Genomic DNA, 17,236 nt, shown 5'->3' on the forward strand with positions numbered 1-17,236 from the left:
GAGCACCACACAAAGTTTTTGAAATTCTGTCACAAGCTCTAAAATAATATTTTCCTTTCCACATAAACAAAACATCTGATCATTATCTTTGTGAAACAGAGGCACTGTTGTTTGCCAAATATAATTTGTGAGCTATTTGGCAGAATATGCAACTGTAAGCTGATTCTATCATTATGACTGTAACGTCTTACCAACAGTCAAGAAACCCTGGGAACAAGAAAAAAAGTGGTTTTCAAGTTCTTCTAGCATGATATAATGTGTATATTTGTAGAGTCCAACCAAATAAATTATATGGTACTTTTAAAAAAGGAAAAGGATTTTGTGGTTTTCTTTTAATCGAGGCACTGTATACTTGAGATGACCACATGGTTTCCAATAATTGTCAGTCTCTGTTCAGAAGTCTATAATCCAGTATTTATCAGGGTTAAGTGGTGAATATATTTACATTACAGTAATATTTATGTATCAGCAATTTTTGATTCTGTTTATCTCCGGGTAACTCAAAATGCATTTAAAAATATGTACTTATATATAGACACACACACACACACACATATTCTTTGGCCATAATTTTTAAAGACCAAGCATTCACATTTTGGATATACAGTAACTGGATTTTCAAAACTGATAATATTCAGTAGCTCTCAGTCAAATTTCTAGTAGCTGCTGGATGCTAATGACTTTTGGAAAAATGAATTCTTTCCCTATAGAGCTGGAAGACCCTTTTCAGTAATTCTCTTGATCAATCTATGAGACTGAAGTGAGTATTTTTATCAAGTACTCTCTGGATTTCTTTGTGGAATGAACAAAGTCTCCATAAAAGTTGGGATTTTTAAGTGTTTGTCTCCCTAAGAGCTCATTCCTGGTATGGAGGGAGAGTGGGGTGTTGTGTCTAACTCAAACTGACACCTCCCAGGCTTATTTGCCTGTAATGTTTAAAATCTGGCCACTAAGCTTGGGTCTCCATCAACTATGTTGAGTTTATGCCAGTGCCATATATTATCGTTACATATTGGTAGTTTGGTGCCTACAGGCTTTGGACATGGGCCAGGATCCTGTAGGTCAGATGCTATAAAGGCACAGCACAAAATGACAGTCTTTTCCCTACGTGCAGCTTTTGTACAAGAAAATATAAAACAACATCTGTCCTCAGGTATGAACAGCATACAACAGTATTGGTCATCCCATCCTGCCTCATCCAAGCCATAAATAAATATGCCACCTAACCTACATGGACAGGTAACAATTTCTCACACAAAATTGCAACTGCAAGGACTGACTATGCTCTGACTGAATTCAAGAGCAGCAGCTTGCATTCCCACTTCTGAATGTGCTTTAGGAGCCCAAGACTGAAACAAAAGCCCAAGCTCTAAAAAGAAATAACAGTGTATCAGACAAGCTAACCTGTAGGCCTAAGAGTCAGACAACTTTGCTGTTTGGGCCAGATTCTTCAAGGAAGTCATGCAGAAGGCCTGCACCCCCAGAACTTCTATTTCTACAGTCAAATAGGGGGAAGATCACCCCTTTTCCTCAGGTTTGCAAGGCTGTCACACTCAGGGCAGCACCAGATGTTGTGCTCCTCAGTCCAACCCTGTCCTATCCACTGATTCACATTTACTAAATTCAGAGGGGTATGTGGAAGCAGAAAATCCATCTCTGCCTGTCTTGTAAGTTGGGCAGGTGGATAATCAAAGTCTGAAATCAAGCATTTAATTAAATCAAATGAACTGGGCAATGCTGAGTGAGGCAGTCTGTTTCTGTGTGCTGGAGGCTGCAGAGAAGATGCCAGGACCTGAGGTCATGCTTTGTGGATACAGGCCTTGGTTTTCTCTGCATGGGAGGCTGTGTGCAGAGTCCTGGGGTGTCCAGTCCCTTCCTGGCTTGTCCAGAGCGAGCTGTGGGGTTAGTACAAAAAGTGCCTTTAGTTACAGTTTAAATAGAGCTTCTCTCCTCCCCATCCAAGGGAGCCTGATCTCAGCTGAGGTCCAGAGACAGTAATGTACTATGTATGCACTGAAGTTACTTACATTTGTTCTTTCCACTTTTCTTCAAAGATGTGTGGTGCTTTCTTGTCAGGCTTGTTAGCAGAGAAGTTCAACATATAAAAAAGGCAAACAAAAATCCTCAACTTCACAAGAAACTGCTTAAAATCCCTCTGAAACCGTGCTTAATTAAATGTCTTTTGTCATGTTGCATAAGTGACTTGTTTTTTTAATCTCTCTTAGTGGTTTCCACAGTTCTGTGCATGGGTGCCATCCCAATTTAATGACCTAGAATTATGTCTAACTGCTGTTCTATCCTCCTTTCCCACACCGTGTGGGGCAAGGAACTTTTCTCATGACACCACTGCCTTAGGTTTTTATTTTTTATATTGTCATTTTCGCTCATATTCTTTTATGTCCTGATCTAAGGCCTCTTAAAATAAATCTGTTCCATACCATGGAAAGAGAAAGACTTGGAACATCTTGCAGTGAGAACACAGCTCCCCAAAGGATAGAGTTTCCTCAGGCTGATTACACATCTGCAAAGCAAGTGTCATCCAAATGAGGTGTCTAGACTCTTTGCACTCAGTAAGGGATCAGAGCATTTCCCAGGCACAGGAGGTGTGATTTTGAATTTGACACAGGTTAGATAAGTCACACCCTAAAAATACTTGGGGTTTCCCCCCTTTATTGTCTTATAAAGGGTGAAGATGGATAACCATAACACAAGCACATACCTCAAATACATGCTAAGCAGAGGGACATGGACCATATAATTGATATCCAGATTGTAACACTTCTAGTATCTGAAGGAAGATATAGTAAAAGGAAGTACTGGGGGCAGAGGTGGATAGAAAGAAGCCGAAGGCCCTAGCGAAAAGCACACCTAACCTCCCATGTAGCTCAAACATTCCACATCAGGCATTAGGGGAAAAGTGTGCGTATGTGAGTGTGAGCAGTCTAATTTTACCCACATCTCATTAAGCAGTTCAGAAAACTTTTCAAGGTTCTGAGCTGAAACACTTGCTCTGCCAAAGCATAATCCTACAATTGTGCTTTTTGGCATCAGGAGCATATGGACCATCAATTAACCTATGTTATTCCAGCACCTGAATATCCAGCAACTCCCATTTTGGAAAAAAAAAAAAAAAAAAAAAAAAATGCAAAGTCTTTCAGAAAGTGCTCTTTCTATTTTGACAAATTTAAACCATCACATTTAGTTTCTATGTGAAAAGCGAGAGCTCATGACAATCTGAACCTTTTTTTTTTTTTGACACCACGCACTGCAAAACTGAATTCTACATAATTCCAGTGCTGCTGCATAAGCACCAGCCCAGGCAGATGACTCCTCGCCTGCCGGGCTCCTAGAGCTGCTGAATTGACACTTCTCCTGGCCCCAAACCCATCTGTGCCTTTCCCTCGGACGCTGGCACTGCAAAACCAAAGGACCTGTTGTATCTCCAGTGCCCCTGGGACAGAAGTGGCCCCCTCCACATGTCCTCTCCCCAAGGGTCCGGTAGCTGGAGGGGAAGTGAAAGTGTGGGAAGGCACCCAGAGCCTCATGTATAGTCCAGAAAAATCGGATTTGTTACCTAGCATGCGACAAGGCAGTAATTAAATACCTGAAAGAGACAGTGCTTATTCTCTCTAGAGCTCCCTGAAAGGAGCTTGTAGCCGGGGGACAAGTGACAGGACAAGAGGATGTGGCGGTCTTAAGTTGCGCCAGCACAGGTGTAGGTTGGACTTTAGGAGGAACTCCTTCACAGAAAGGGTGACAAGACACTGGAATGGCTGCCCCGGGAGCGGGTGGAGCCACCTTCCCCGAGGTGTTTAAGGAAAGGCTGGATGTGGCACTTGGTGCCGAGGTCTGGTTGGCAAGGAGGTGTTCGGTCACAGGTTGGACTCGATGGTCTCAGCCCTCTTTTCCAACCTCACCGATTCTGTGATTCTATGATTTCAGAGTAGCACAAGCCCAGCTGCTGGGTGGCGTCCCACAAACGCGGCGGGCCGACTATCAGATTTTTTCCCCGTGTATACGTTTTGGCATTAATGTTCCCGGCACATTATTTTAGTTTATTGTAAGCGCTAATCACGACGCCCGGCGCCCCGCGGCCCCCCGCCATGGCGCCCGCCCCGCGCTGACGTCACTTCCCGCGGCGGCGGGGCCGCCCCTGCGGCCGCGCTCCCCATGGCGGCGGCGGCCGGCGCTGCCGGGGCGGGCGGCGGCGCCTCGGCGGCGCTGGGCGACGGCGGCGCCATCGACTACTCGGTGCACGAGGCGTGGAACGAGGCCACCAACGTGTACCTGCTGGTGGTGCTGGCCAGCCTCGCCCTCCTCGTCTACGCGCGGCGGTGAGCGGGGGCGGGGCGGGGCGGGGCGGGGCGGGGGCTCCCGCGGGCGGCAGCGCTCACCGGCGTGCCCCTCGTCTGGCAGGAACAAGAGGAGGATCCTGCGCATCTTCACCCTGCCCCCGGCCGCCGAGACCCCGCCCGAGCCCAACTTCTACGACAGCGTGAAGAAGATCCGCCTGCGGCAGCAGCTGGAGATGTACTCCATCGGTAAGTGGGAGGGAGAACGGGGATCCGCGGGCCTGCGGCTGCTGGGGCCGCCTCAAGGGGCGGCTGGAGCCTTGTGCAGCGGAACGCCCCGGCCCCGTGGGGAGCAGCGGCTCTGCAGCGGCCGCGGGATGTTGCGGGAGGAAGCACGGAGCGAGGGAGCGCCTGTGCAATTATCCTAAAGCAAGTGTCAAAACCAATCCCATGTTGCACTCTGAAAGGACCAGGAAGGTCTGGATGTTGTGGAAACGTGGATTTGTAAAAGTTGAGAGGAGTGTGTAATCATGAGTAAGGCAACCACAGAAATTGAAAATAAATTAGAATTTTACTGAACCAACAAGTGTTGCTGCTCCGATACCAATGCTGAGGGTGAGGATGGAGGCAGAAAAGAGCCCCATGCCCAGGGGGCATAATATCATAATATGGAATATCACATAATATTCCAGCAGTCCAATTCAGAGAAACACAGCTTTGCCTCACATCTGCCCTACTTGCATGCCTGGAGGAAATACGGCAAAAAAAACCCCAAACAACAACCTTAGTGATCTGAAACCACCTTTTAAATGCAAAGACTTGATGTAAAGATTCTTACACCAGGCCATTGCATTCTGTAGGAAGAAAATTGGATGGTCTTCCTACAGTGGAATTCCTCCTGGCATTTGCATGCGGTGGTACATTGTTTGTACCACTGCACGCAACTCTTTGATCTCCCTTTGCTTTGCTAACCAGATTAATTTTGAAGTCAATGTAATTGTTAGCTTGTGGCTTGTGCATTGTGGAGGAGATGAGAAATGCGGACATCAGCCTTGTGACTATTGAGCCGATCAGGTCATCGGTAATAGAACTTCTGAAGCCATAGCCTTTAATTTTATTTATTTTTATTTTAATAAAAGGACCTGAATGGAATCATAATCTCTGCCATTGATTCACTGACATTTTGCTATGACTATACTGTTCAGCACTTATAAAGCCATAGGTGAAAGGTGAAGTTCTACATGGTGACTGAAACTTCCCCTTGTGTGGCTGAAATTAGGTTCTCTGATGCTACGTCTGTTTCTTGATTGTTGTCATAGTTACATGAATATATATATAAAAACATATATGTGTACATATATATAGATGTATGTAATAAATAATATAATAATAGTAATAATAATATAAAATAAATTGTGCAATCAGTGTTGATTGGTGTTTCTTTTTTTCAGCAAGGAAGTATGAACAGCAGCAGCAGCAGCAGCCACCAAAACAGGCTGAAAGCGTACAGCTCTCAGTGGAATGAAGCCCACAGTTCTGTAGGAACGCAGGACATATATCCAGTGCCAATTTTAACAGTCAGTGTGGAGCTGTTTTCAATGCTTTTTTAATTGACACCTAGCTGAAGGCAAGGGGGAAAGGGAGGGGACTGTCCCTAGAAGTTTGTTTTTAGTAGCTTTTCTCTGAGCCCTCATGAGGTGAAGTGGGTGCCCACTGGAACGTTCAACATGGAGGTACTCAGCACAGGGATAAACGTGCTCAGAGGAACCTGAGGGTAGGGAACTGCAGTCTTAACAATGTCTGAAATTATTTCTCTCTGCTAGCACCTTGGAAATCAGCTACCTTGTCTGGCAACAGCACCCTAGAGAAAGCGAGGCAGTACTTACCTGCCTGGAAAGTCTTGTGTTCCTTGATGATGAGTTGTTGAATTTGCTGAATACAGTCAGTAAGTGTGAATGAAGGCACTGTGGCCATACTGCCTGGTGAAGAAGAAGAAGCTTTGAGAGCCCAGTGTCACTGGTGGTAGTGCGGAAAAGTGCTTCTCTCTGTTTATTTGGGAGTTGTGTATGCAATACTGTGAACCTTTCCTGGAGACACTTTGAGAAGTACACAGTGAACTACAGGTCTAGAAGACACTTCAAGCCACTACTCTAATGTTAGTAACAAAGGTGGTTAGTTTCATTTAGTCAAATTGCTGTAAAGAATGGGTCTGTCTGTAAAAATCAGTATAAGCAGGTCATAGCTTGTCCAGAAGAGACTTCACACTGTATTTACTTTTTCTTTCTAGGTAAATCTCAAAAGGATTCTGCAGAAATTACTTTTTAATAAAAGCATCTAATCATGAAAATTATTTGAAGATGTATCGTGCTGTAATTCCTAAGGCTACACAACTTGAATTGGCCAAGGGATGAACAACCAGCACAGTGCTAGGAGTTTATGTCCAGAGGTTTTCACCTATTCTGCGCTGAAATCTATTAAGTCCTGAAGTAGTGGTGAGCACCACTGCGGTTATATTTGGATATTAAGAAACTTGGCTTTGAGCACCAAATTGTACTATATTGAAATGAGCTGTACTTCAGTGTCTATAGGGTCTGTAAAACGTGACCTGGCCCGAACTGACAGTGGCAGAAGGCTCCGTGGTTTTGCGCCATGGAAAGGCTCCTTTGGGTGAAGGGTGGCCCCCTGTGACAGCTTCTTCCCTGTAAGGAACCGCGGAAAACAGCGGGGTCACGCCGAGGGCTGGCGGCCACGGGGAGCGGGGAGGGCGCGGAGCCCCGGGGCCGCCGGCGCCGCGTCCTTCCCGCGTTACTCTGCCCGTGTGATGGCCCCGCTCCGCAGCGCGTCCCCGTCACTCGGCGGGGCTTACGAGGCACAGAGATCCACGCCCGGCTGGGCGCGGGGGAAACCCCCGGAGCGCATCCCCCTCCACCTCCCGGAAACGGCGCCGTTTCCCCTTGGCGCGACCTCACTTCCTCCCGCGCTTCCGTCTCCGGGACGCGCCGGCTCCCACTGCTGCTGCTGCCGCCGCCGCCGCCGCTCGGAGGCCGGAGGCGCCCGCCGGGCGGTGAGTGGGGCCGCGCCGCCCGAGCCGCCGCCGCCCCCGCGCCCCGTCCGCGCCGAGGGGAGGGATGGGGCGCCTCGCCGGGGGCCGTGGCGAGGCGGGAAGGGGCGCCCGAGGAGAAAGCACGGCCAGGGGCGGGAAGGGGTGTCTGGGTCCGGCTCCGTTCCCGCGGGAGTGCTTCGTGCCGCCGCTGGGCCGGAACGGACGTCCTCCGCGGGAGCGCTCCGCTCCGTCCCCGCGGGAGCGCTCCCCGCCAGTCCCGTGCCCGGGTTCGCGCCGCGGGCGCCGCAGCGATGTCCCGGCACGGGGGCTCGTGGCTGTCCGGACAGCTGAGCCCTCCTTCCTTCCCACCGGCCCTGCCCACCCGGCCGGCCGGGCAGGGAGCGGAGCCTTTCCAGTGGCGCATCTCCGCCGGCGCCGCTGCCCGCCGCAGCCGCCCGGTGCGGCTCCGCTCGCTTCAGCGGAGCAGTGTGGCAGAGATGAGCCCGCGCCGTGCCGCTTACCCAGCACAGCGTCTTTCGGGCTGCAGATAACAATTGCACGGTTTGCCTCTCAGCTCAGCTAAAAGCACCGTGAAGGGCTTACAGATCTGGAGCAGCGTGCAGCTTCGTTTGTATTCATGGACCTGGGGCGGTGGCAGGAGCATCTCAAACTTACTTGTCCAAAACAAAAAGCTTGTAAGGAGAAGTATCAAAAGGAAAAAGTTTACTAGGGCCCGTGGCTTTTGCATGTGCTAGGTTGTTCGAAGTATGTTGCCTGACCCATGAGCGAAGGATAGGTCGTGGTTTGTTTTCCGGGCAAGTGCAGCCACGGGAGTTCTGTCCCAGTGAAACGATACCCTGTTCTGGAGGGGGATTTATGTTTTCAGCTGTACAGTACAAGTATGTGTTGGGACAGAAAGTGTAGTCAGCTTTTGAAATTTTAGCTCAAATATCTGCACTGATTTTTACCTCTTAATTCATGGTTCTGAAAACAAACTCAGAGAGACAACAGTTTTTTGTTGGTTTTTTTTTTTTTTTTGCATCCATTTTTGGTAGTCAGGCATATAGGTATGCACAGGAGCAGTTTCTTAAACTCTCGTGGAACTTAATTAATGCAGAACTTTGGATGTGTTGGATGGGGAAAGTTTATGACCTAACAAAAATTGGGCCAAAGTTATCTTCAGTTACATTTATTTTTGAGAATGCTGTACAGAGGGAACTGTTTCTAGCTTACCCAATACTGTTTAAAAAGCTATTATGATGTGTAGATTTAGTGGTGTCTGATCACATGAAACATGTGAGGGAAGGCTTTCTAAGCATTAAAACTTTACATCTGTAAGATATTGCAGAAAGTCATTAACAAGTTGCTCTCAGTTATAACTCCAAAGTTTTTGAGGATCTGACTACTCTGTTGTCTTCATGTGAGCTGCCAAATGTCAGATCTTTGTAAATGCAGTCTTCAGATGGCATTACAACCATGTCTCTATAATCTTATGTGAAGACTATAATCTTCTGTTAAGTGCTGGAAAAGTAATCTCTCTCCTTGTAACCCAAAATGTGGCTGGCAAGGTTTTTTACTCAGCACTATGCAGAAGATCAAAGGTTTTTTGATAGAGCTGTATAAATTCTGTTACAAGGCTCAAGAGGGTCTTAAATATTTAAGCTATGAGTACATCTGTGTTTAAAGAAGATGTCATAAACTCTGAGGGCCTTGTAGTGAAAATATCCTCCCCTGTGCCACAAGCATTTTGAGTTTTGGCCCAGTGTTACATGCCCGGATAGTGTGAACTGATACGTGCAATCTGAGCCCAGATGAGAACGTATCCTGCAGTAGCTGCCATGATGACTTATAGGCAGCCACAGGGTGTAGGAGTTGCAGCAGAGTGATGCTTGAGTGGTCCTCGACTTGCTCTCAAACTTCCCTTCCAAACTGCCTGACACATTGAGAAGATGCAGAGAGGAAGCCTTTGCTGTGCCACTAGTACTGATGATGCAGGTAGAAGCTCTGAGAATGAGGAGAAGATCCCAGTGCTTTTGTCTGAGAACAGTTGGCAGGAAAGCTTCTTCAGTGCAATGCAAAATTATTAATTGAGATTATTCTAACCAATGATGGATCTTTCTGTAAATTATGTTTTGCATATATGATTAAGCAGCATTGGACAAAAGCCTGGTGACAGCACAGGGCTCTGGAATGTTTCCCTGTTGCCTGGGCAGTTTATTCATGTTAGCTTACTTCCGTGAGCTTTAATCGCTCCTTTTAAAGTCCTCCTGAACTCAGGAGTGCCGATGCTATTGAGCAAGCTGAAATTATACACGCTGCAGGGAGAAAGGTGGGGATGTTGCAACTCCACATCCCTTTCAGAGGAATTGGAAAGATTTTGTCCCAGCCCTAATTTCTGCATTAAAGAAATTGAAATTTGTCATTGTGTGCCTTCTTCAACAGGGAAGCAGCACATTAGAAAATGTGTTATTAAATCTGTGATGTCTTTGGCCTGTTATGCCTAAAGAGCAACAGCAATTGGAGGAGGTTTGCTGACAAAGTGGAGTCTTCAGTCATGGTTGCTTATGCTCCAGATCAGAAGTAGTCATCAAAAGGCGTTCCCTTTCCCCTCCAAACACTTGAACTGTGTTTTAGTCATGGTAAGGAACCTGAGTGTTGTTTATTAACGTAGTCACTCAAACAAAAAGCAGCACCCGGTCTTGTCCTTGAGAGAGAGCTGCTACTGAAGAGCAAAAGGTTTCAGTGCCTCAGGCCCTTGAGAATGGAGGTAAGATCCTTCACTTTTCAGCCCTGCATCTGTTGTGGCATAAGAGTTAAGGGCTGCAATCCATTTTTTTGTAGTCTAACAAGTTTCACCAGAAGTTGGCATTGCCTGGGTCGAGGGGACTCCCTGCTGGCTGAGGGAGAGATACGGAGGATGACCAGAGGTACTGACTGCTGGCAGAGCAGCCCAGAGCCAGCACAGGTGTCTCAAGAGAAGTCTGACATCAGGGAGTGGAAATCAGTGCTACTTCTTCTGTAACAGAAGGCAAGAAGAGAGGAAAAAAAAAAAAGACACACGTACTGTTAGGAGCAAAAGGCTCATGATTTTTTTAGGCAGAAAATTACTTTTTTTCTCAAGTCTCTGATAAAAAATGGCTGATAAAACTTTGCAATGCTCAGCTGTCTTTGTGAAATCTGTGTTTGCAGTGAAAAGACTAAGAACCTTTTTAAGAATGAAGGTGCATTGCCTTATTTTTGAAAGGAATGTCTAAGCTTTGGGTGTTACTTTAATAAAAATAATTCCTGATCTTTTTATGGAATATCTAAACTCTGGGCGTTACTTTAATAAAAATAATTTCAAACTCCAAGATTAACAGAATTGCTAAAAGGAATTAGTTCTCAATATGAAAAACAATAAACTAACTTTGGAATTTCTGAACCAAGCCCTCAAAGGCAATTTGTGGCAAAACTCCAGGAAAAAAAAATCTCATTTTTACAAAATAACTGTATATCTTCTTTCTCAATTATACCTAGACACTGCTTCAAAAAGTGATTCTCTCCTTGCAGATGCCTAGGAATTAGGTGTTCTAAGAGAATTTGGTTTTATTTTAATCTAACAGTAAAATGAATATTGATCTTGAAAAGGAGCTGTTGAAATTTGGGGTTTACTGAATCTGTAGTCCGAGAAAATACTTGGTATTTGCATATCTGATGAAGAACTTAGATCCCGAGTCTGTGAAGGAGTAGTGCCCTTCAGTTTCTGCCAGGCTGTCAGACTTGCTGGAATAGGTTTTGGACATCCATGGTGTATAAAATGTGCATATGGATCTACAGTTTGCTCCTGAGAAAGACCATGGTTTTGATAAGATAATAGGAGCATTTGTAATTTTCGTAATGGAGTAGAACAGGTATTTTGAAAAGACTCAGCCAACAGGAGGGCTGTATTACTTTCCAAAATATCCTCTGGATCATCTTGGAAACATGGTTTGTAATGTGCTCTTGACTGACAGCGAAGGGTGCGAGGCGTGAATGCCTGAGCAGGGAAGATGTATGTGGGTTGTGCAATGGGAGACTCCATGTGATGTCGTTATTTATGGTGCTTCTCTCAGATGTCTTTCTGGGACTCAAACAGCTGCTGTGAACTTTACCCAGCACTGAGCACTAGGGATGTTTGAGCAACTATTTTGCTGTTGCTTGGATCATGGTGATAAGCAGTACAGAGCCAGGTTCTGTGACACTGGTTGAAAGAACAGAGCAGAACTTGTGCTGGTTGATGAAAACCTTGCAGGGGGAAAATAAGATTATCATCTTTCATAGCTTTGGTTGGTGGACATCAGGGAGTGATAGTTGAAGGCAGCCCATTTCTTTCTGCTGTAATATGGATGGAAGGGTGGACAGACAGAAGAGGAAAAGTTGCATTTTCTTTTCAGGAAAAGGTCTGAAGGATAGAGGCAAAGGTGCAGGTTTTTCACTCTTACCTCTTTTCTTCAAGACTGTTGTTAAAAGGCAGCAATCATTGTTTGCAGGAACTTTTCCTTGATTTAGTAAAGAGCTGTGGGTTGTCATGTATTTTGATATGTGGCAGTGCTGTTGTTAAACAGATCTAAATCTACAGTCAGATAAGGCTTGGAATAATTGTTGTTTTTAGCTCAGCTAAATAAATGGGTTCACATGATCTGTAAGTGGCCAGCAGGTTTTTTCTTAGGCAAAGTATGTACTGCTTGTATTGTACATTTATTTAAAGCTAATTTTATCACAACAGATTGAGAATTCTAGCAACCAAAAATACCTTAGTTGAGTCTGTTAAAAAAGTCTTCTTACCCAAATTCATCTTCTGTGTGGGACAACCAGAAAATATCACTTCTTTTTGACTTCTTAGTCAGTAATGACCCTGAAGTGGTGAAAGCATTGCACTCTGCCTCTGAGATTACTTTTGCCACCACTGATGGGAGAATTGTTCTGTATCATTATTGTCTTCCCTTTCAACCTCAGCGCATTCTGGAATGCCGAAGGCAAACCACTCGCTGGCTGGTCAGAGGTCCTGGCAGTGCTGGAATGGCAGTGCTTGGAGCCTTGTGGCTTGGACCACTCTTTCAGCATTGCCTAAGAGCATTGTACAAGTACCCAGCTCAGTATATTGTCTTTACACATGTGAGCCAGAGGAACAGGAAAGCGTTTATGGCCTTTTGGAAAGAAAGCGTCGAAATCCTTGCTCTGAAACAGAGTTTCTAAGACCACTATAACTGTTAAACAACACAGAGAGGTCCTTGAGAAATATGTGAAAAGACAATTTTACTGCTATTATGAGACCTGTTACTTTTTTGACTAATTAGCCTCTGATACTCAAATAGAGAAAAAAGTTGCATGTGTTTGGATTATTTAATGAGGTAGCTGTTGACGAAGTGGGGCCTTTTGCCAGTTCTGTTAATGCTATTTTTTGATCATTAAAGAATTTCATTTGTTTCTGATCCGTAAGCTGGAACAGGATTTTTCCTCTCACCCTCTTGGTTGCCTGAAGGTTGTTCCAAAGAGAGATGAAATGGTATAATTTTCATTTTGGTTGAGGCAAAGAAGTATTCTCTTACCATAACTCACCAGTTCCAAGCCCGTAATCACAACATTTGTGGTAAAACACTGATGACTGTGTGGTATTTCTCACAGATGCTGTAAAAACTCTGTCATCTCCTTGGGAGGCCATCTTCCCATGAGATACCAGCCTTTCTCTCTTTCTTTCCTGAAGACTTGGACTGAGAACCTATGGCCTGGAGTCCAAAGCTTTAGCTTCAAAGGGTTGGAGAAGAAAATGCAGCCCAAATAATGACTGAAAGCAGGTCTGTGTTTCGGGGATACAAGAGGATCCAGAAAGCCAAGTGTACTTTTAGAGTCTCCCTTTCTTGTCTGCTGCTTGCATATATATATATATATTTTTTTTTTTTTTCCCCACCAAGCTTTTGTTGAATGAAGGTGTGGCTTTATACCTTGATGAGCATTGTATGAGCAGAAACAGCAGAGAGCACTGGAACTTTAATAAGTACTTGACACAATAATCATGATGAATGTGCCATGAGCCATTAAAGAACAAAAGTAGCAACATAGGCTAAAGTTATTGCACAGGGGAACCTGCAGCCCCACAAGAACGTCAGCCAAGAGCAAAATGGGATTGGTTTTGCATGATTGGGGCCTGTTGTTCTTTATTCAGGTATGGAGATGAGAGGGCAGTTCTTTGGTCAGAAAAGTTCCTATACAGCCCTCTGTTCTAAGTAAATTTATCAGAATCTTGAGGGGGGGTTCAAAGTGTCCAACAGAACAAAACATCTTGCTTATAAGGGTGGCAGCCCTGGAGTGGAAAACATGAAAGTGATCTTGCAAGATCTAGAAGAAGGTAGGGCCTGCTGAAATCTTGGTGCAACTGCCAACTTTCCTGCAGATCCCAGAATTGTAGCTTAAATGTTGCTAGATATCTGATAGAAGTTGCTCAGTAGTTTCCTTGAAGATCCTCAGATTGTGTCCTGTCACAGGGCATAGTGTGGCATGGAAATTTATGGTGCAAGGCAGGCTGGAGTCTTGGAAGGGGAACAGAGGTGGTTAATGGTAATGCTAGTTCCCATAGTGCAAGAACAAAGGAATATTTAAATGACATTAGGCACAAATACACCACACAATATTACCGAGAGCAAAAGTTTATTCGGATTCCAAGCAGACTTGGACATTTATATATATAATTACAATGTCCAGAGTTGCTGTAAATAGGATTAAATAAATTAAGCACATAAACCTTCATGCTAATTGATGAGGTCAGGAAGGAATTTCCCTTTTGGGGGAATTACATCACTGTTCACTACCTGAGCTGCTTTACCTTCTGAAGCATCTGGTCCTTATCACAGGAGGTAGGATTCTCAAACAAATGGACCAGCAGTTTGACCTGTCGTGCCAGTGTTTAGCTTACCCTGCCTGGGCAGGATCTTGTTGAAAGGGTTTGAAAAGCATATTTTTTTTAGGGTTTTCTGAGGCCACCTATGCTGCAGTGTATGTCTGCTTTTCCAGGACAGCTGGAGTCCAAGTGCCTTTAATGAATCCTGATAATTGCCACATGTGAGCAGCAGCCCACATAGAAATGGAAGATGTGATGGGCTCATGAAGCATTGCTCCATCGATCCAAAGGTAGCCCTTTGAGCTACCACAGCTATCCACAGCTGCTCTGTGAGCAGCTGAACTAGTGAAGATAAGACTTTCCTGCAGCTTTCTTGGTTTTGGTGGCATTGCAGTACCTTCACAATTTTCCTTCTTTTTCTTCATTACACAGCAGTGCTGTTAGCATCCCTGATTCTCCCAACAGCACAGCGCCTGAGTGGCTTCTCCCTGCCTCATAGTTAGTTCTTGGGTATATTTTATCAAAACATGTTGTCTCCCTGATATTTGAGAACCATACCTGTTGTTCCTGTCTTGGTTGCTTACTTTGCAGTTCTGCTGTAGGAATTGAACACCTCTGAAATCTCCTAGCTTTTGCCTGAGATGAAGTTGAAATTTGCCTTATAATTTACATTTCCATGCATGGAACAATCTGTGTGGTTGTATAACCATTGTTTCTTTGGGAAATAAGGAACACTTTCAGTCTTTCAAGCAAGTTACTGAAGAATATTTTTTCTCTCAAAGCAGTGAGGCAAATGAAGAGTTACACCAAGTAATTGAGGCATGTGTACTTTTAAAACATGCACTGTTTAATCTTTTTAAGATTTTCCCCAAGGTACAAGGGGAAGGCTTCCTTGCCAAAATACTGTAATTGAGTTAACATACTGGGTGGTTTCTGTGTTTTGTTACTGAGCTACAAAGCTTCAGAACTTCTGTTACTGAACTTCTGCTGGTGTTAGAAGGAAGGAAGATCAAAGTTAGAAGTACCAGCCTGCCAGTAAATTGTCTCTTCAAAAGAAAACTGAAAATTCCTAGGTTATTTCAGGTGGCAGCCAGCATTAGATGTTTTTGACAACTATTAACCTTTTCCTGCAGTTTTCTTTCTGCATGCAACAGTGAGCAGCCTGGATGTCTTGTAGTCTGTATGCTGTGTAAGCTGATTGTAGACAACAGATTAACAAGTGAAGATGTCAATAATAGATTGAATTACTTGTTCTCAGTTAATTTCTGCTGCTCAGAGGGAATATGGAGTTATAATAACTATGGACCATTAAAATTATGGTTTCTGTTTCTTGTATACAGTGATCATCATGATAAAAGATTAAGAATCACTGTGGTGTAAAATAATTGGATGGTATATATATTATAAAATATTTCTGGATGTTCTGACAGCTAGACATTTGTGGTTTCCTCAGCTTTAGTTCTTTTGAAAGCTTTTAAGTTCTTGAAATCTGTGATAGTTACCTTTCCTGAGTAGGCAGTAGCATGTCTCAGTAACAGGCATGATTATTGAGGCACAAGCTTTCGGGACTGTTTTCCTTCTAAACACTTTTGAAGGTAAGGACTTAATCAAGAGTTCAGAATTGGAGGAATATGTATTTTTCTTTGCCATGTAATCTCAGCACAGCAAATACATTTCTGTCCAGTTATGTAAAAGCTCTTTTTTTCTGCAATACCCAGAGCACTCTCAGGGCTTCTTGCTTTGACTGTCTAAGGCTCAGTTATCTTCTCAACTGTGATGTGCAAGAAGCAAAGCCAAAACTTTGTGCTCTGGTGGTACTCTGTCCCTACAGCTGTCCCTTGTTTCTGCTGTAAGAAAGCTGAAATGTGTCCCGTTTCACAGGGAGCAATTGGGGAAGGACTATGCTGTCTTTCTGATTCATTTGTATGGAGCATGCTGCTGTCAAGTGCTTTAGCAGAATAAGGGAGGATTTTAGATGAGATGTGGAATTCTGAGAAGTTTAGATGGTAGCTGATAAGATTAGGGTCTGCTCTTCTTCTGGTACAAAGCGGTTTTGATGCTTATGTTTATTTAAAGGTGGCCTTAACCCTAAAAGGGAGAGATAAAATTGCTTTCATGCTTCTGTTTCACTGAGAGCTGGCTGGCAGAATGGTTTTGGTGCCTGCTTATCTGCTCTGATGGCTTCATGGCTGGGGAGGCTGCAGAAAGAATTCTCCTGTACCCCCTCATTCAGCATCCAGGCAAGCAGATGGTTTAAGCTGCGTCTTTGGACACAAGGTGGTTGTGTCTCTTGTTTTGCAGATGAGCCATCCCTTTGCTGTTTTGTTGTTAGACTCTAAACAGTGCTGCTTTTGGCTTTGGGCCTGCTTGACCCCAAGTTTTGGATGGCAGAAACAGATAGGTGAGTGCCCTCCACCCCAGTGCCAAATTTTATGATGGGTTGAAAATACTTTAGGCCTTTGTTGCCTTGTAGTTAAGCTGCTGTAATGCAGAGAAAGCTTTGTCTTCTCTTGCACCTGATAAGTGTACAAAACCACAAACTGTGTGCTGTGGAAGTTGTGTAGGTTAGGGAGCAATGGGAAAGTAGAGGAGAGGCTTACTTACATCTTTGTTTTTTGTCTAACTTGTGGGCTAGAGCTCTACTTGGACAAATGAGTCCTGAGTAAAGATAAGTGGCATTGTTTTCAGTAGCGGGTAAGTCAACAGATGGGTCAGCAGTTTCTTTTAGTTGAGCTGGCTGCCGCAGACTAGTTCTGCAAGCTTGGCACCCGGTCATATTTTCCATAGTATGTAAAGCTAGCTGGTACAGGATTTCTCCTGCTCATCGTGTCAAGATCAGAGATGCAGATTGGGAGATTGCATTGGTTACCTCGTTTTTGGCACACGATGTTTGCATTTGTAAGCTTTGCACTCGTGAAAGGAACTCTGATTTCCTAAAAGGAACTTGAATGAAAGTTGGGATTTTATTAAAGACACAGAGGCATATTATTATTCATCTTTCATTGCTTCATCCCTGTGATGTTTCCTGTTTTGCTTCTTGAGATACAG

General features: G+C 44.5%; 2 protein-coding genes and 1 long non-coding RNA gene across 19 annotated transcripts in view; 2 read left to right on the plus strand and 1 right to left on the minus strand.

The window, feature by feature from the left end:
• Positions 1-556: 556 nt before the first annotated feature.
• Positions 557-4,054, minus strand: LOC146767613 (uncharacterized). Its single transcript, XR_014955166.1, has 2 exons — positions 2,028-4,054; positions 557-1,895 (listed from the first exon to the last, which is right to left on the minus strand). It is a non-coding gene; the product is annotated as an uncharacterized LOC146767613 (long non-coding RNA).
• An 81-nt stretch (positions 4,055-4,135) lies between these two features.
• Positions 4,136-17,230, plus strand: SMIM19 (small integral membrane protein 19). Of its 2 annotated transcripts, none has more exons than XM_085578971.1 (3): positions 4,136-4,334; positions 4,417-4,541; positions 16,490-17,230. In XM_085578971.1, exons 1-3 carry the CDS (start codon positions 4,171-4,173, stop codon positions 16,525-16,527), a joined length of 327 nt encoding a protein of 108 aa, XP_085435097.1. In that variant the 5' UTR covers positions 4,136-4,170; the 3' UTR covers positions 16,528-17,230. The 2 variants fall into 2 exon arrangements, with proteins under 2 accessions (XP_085435097.1, XP_021388316.1); XM_021532641.4 differs by lacking the exon at positions 16,490-17,230 and adding an exon at positions 5,744-6,639.
• Positions 7,284-17,236, plus strand: part of SLC20A2 (solute carrier family 20 member 2) — a 56,860-nt gene continuing 46,907 nt past the window's right edge. For 15 of the 16 annotated variants that reach the window (XR_014955153.1, XM_085578957.1, XM_085578963.1 and 12 more), the window contains exon 1: positions 7,284-7,356. The gene's annotated coding sequence lies outside the window, so the exon portion shown is untranslated. Of the gene's footprint in view, positions 7,357-7,745; positions 10,103-17,236 lie in introns of those variants that run through there. The other variant, XM_085578954.1, reaches the window with a different exon arrangement.

This window comes from Lonchura striata, chromosome 4 (genome assembly GCF_050655825.1).
Source record: "Lonchura striata isolate lonStrDom1 chromosome 4, ASM5065582v1, whole genome shotgun sequence".
Lineage (NCBI taxonomy): Eukaryota > Metazoa > Chordata > Aves > Passeriformes > Estrildidae > Lonchura > Lonchura striata.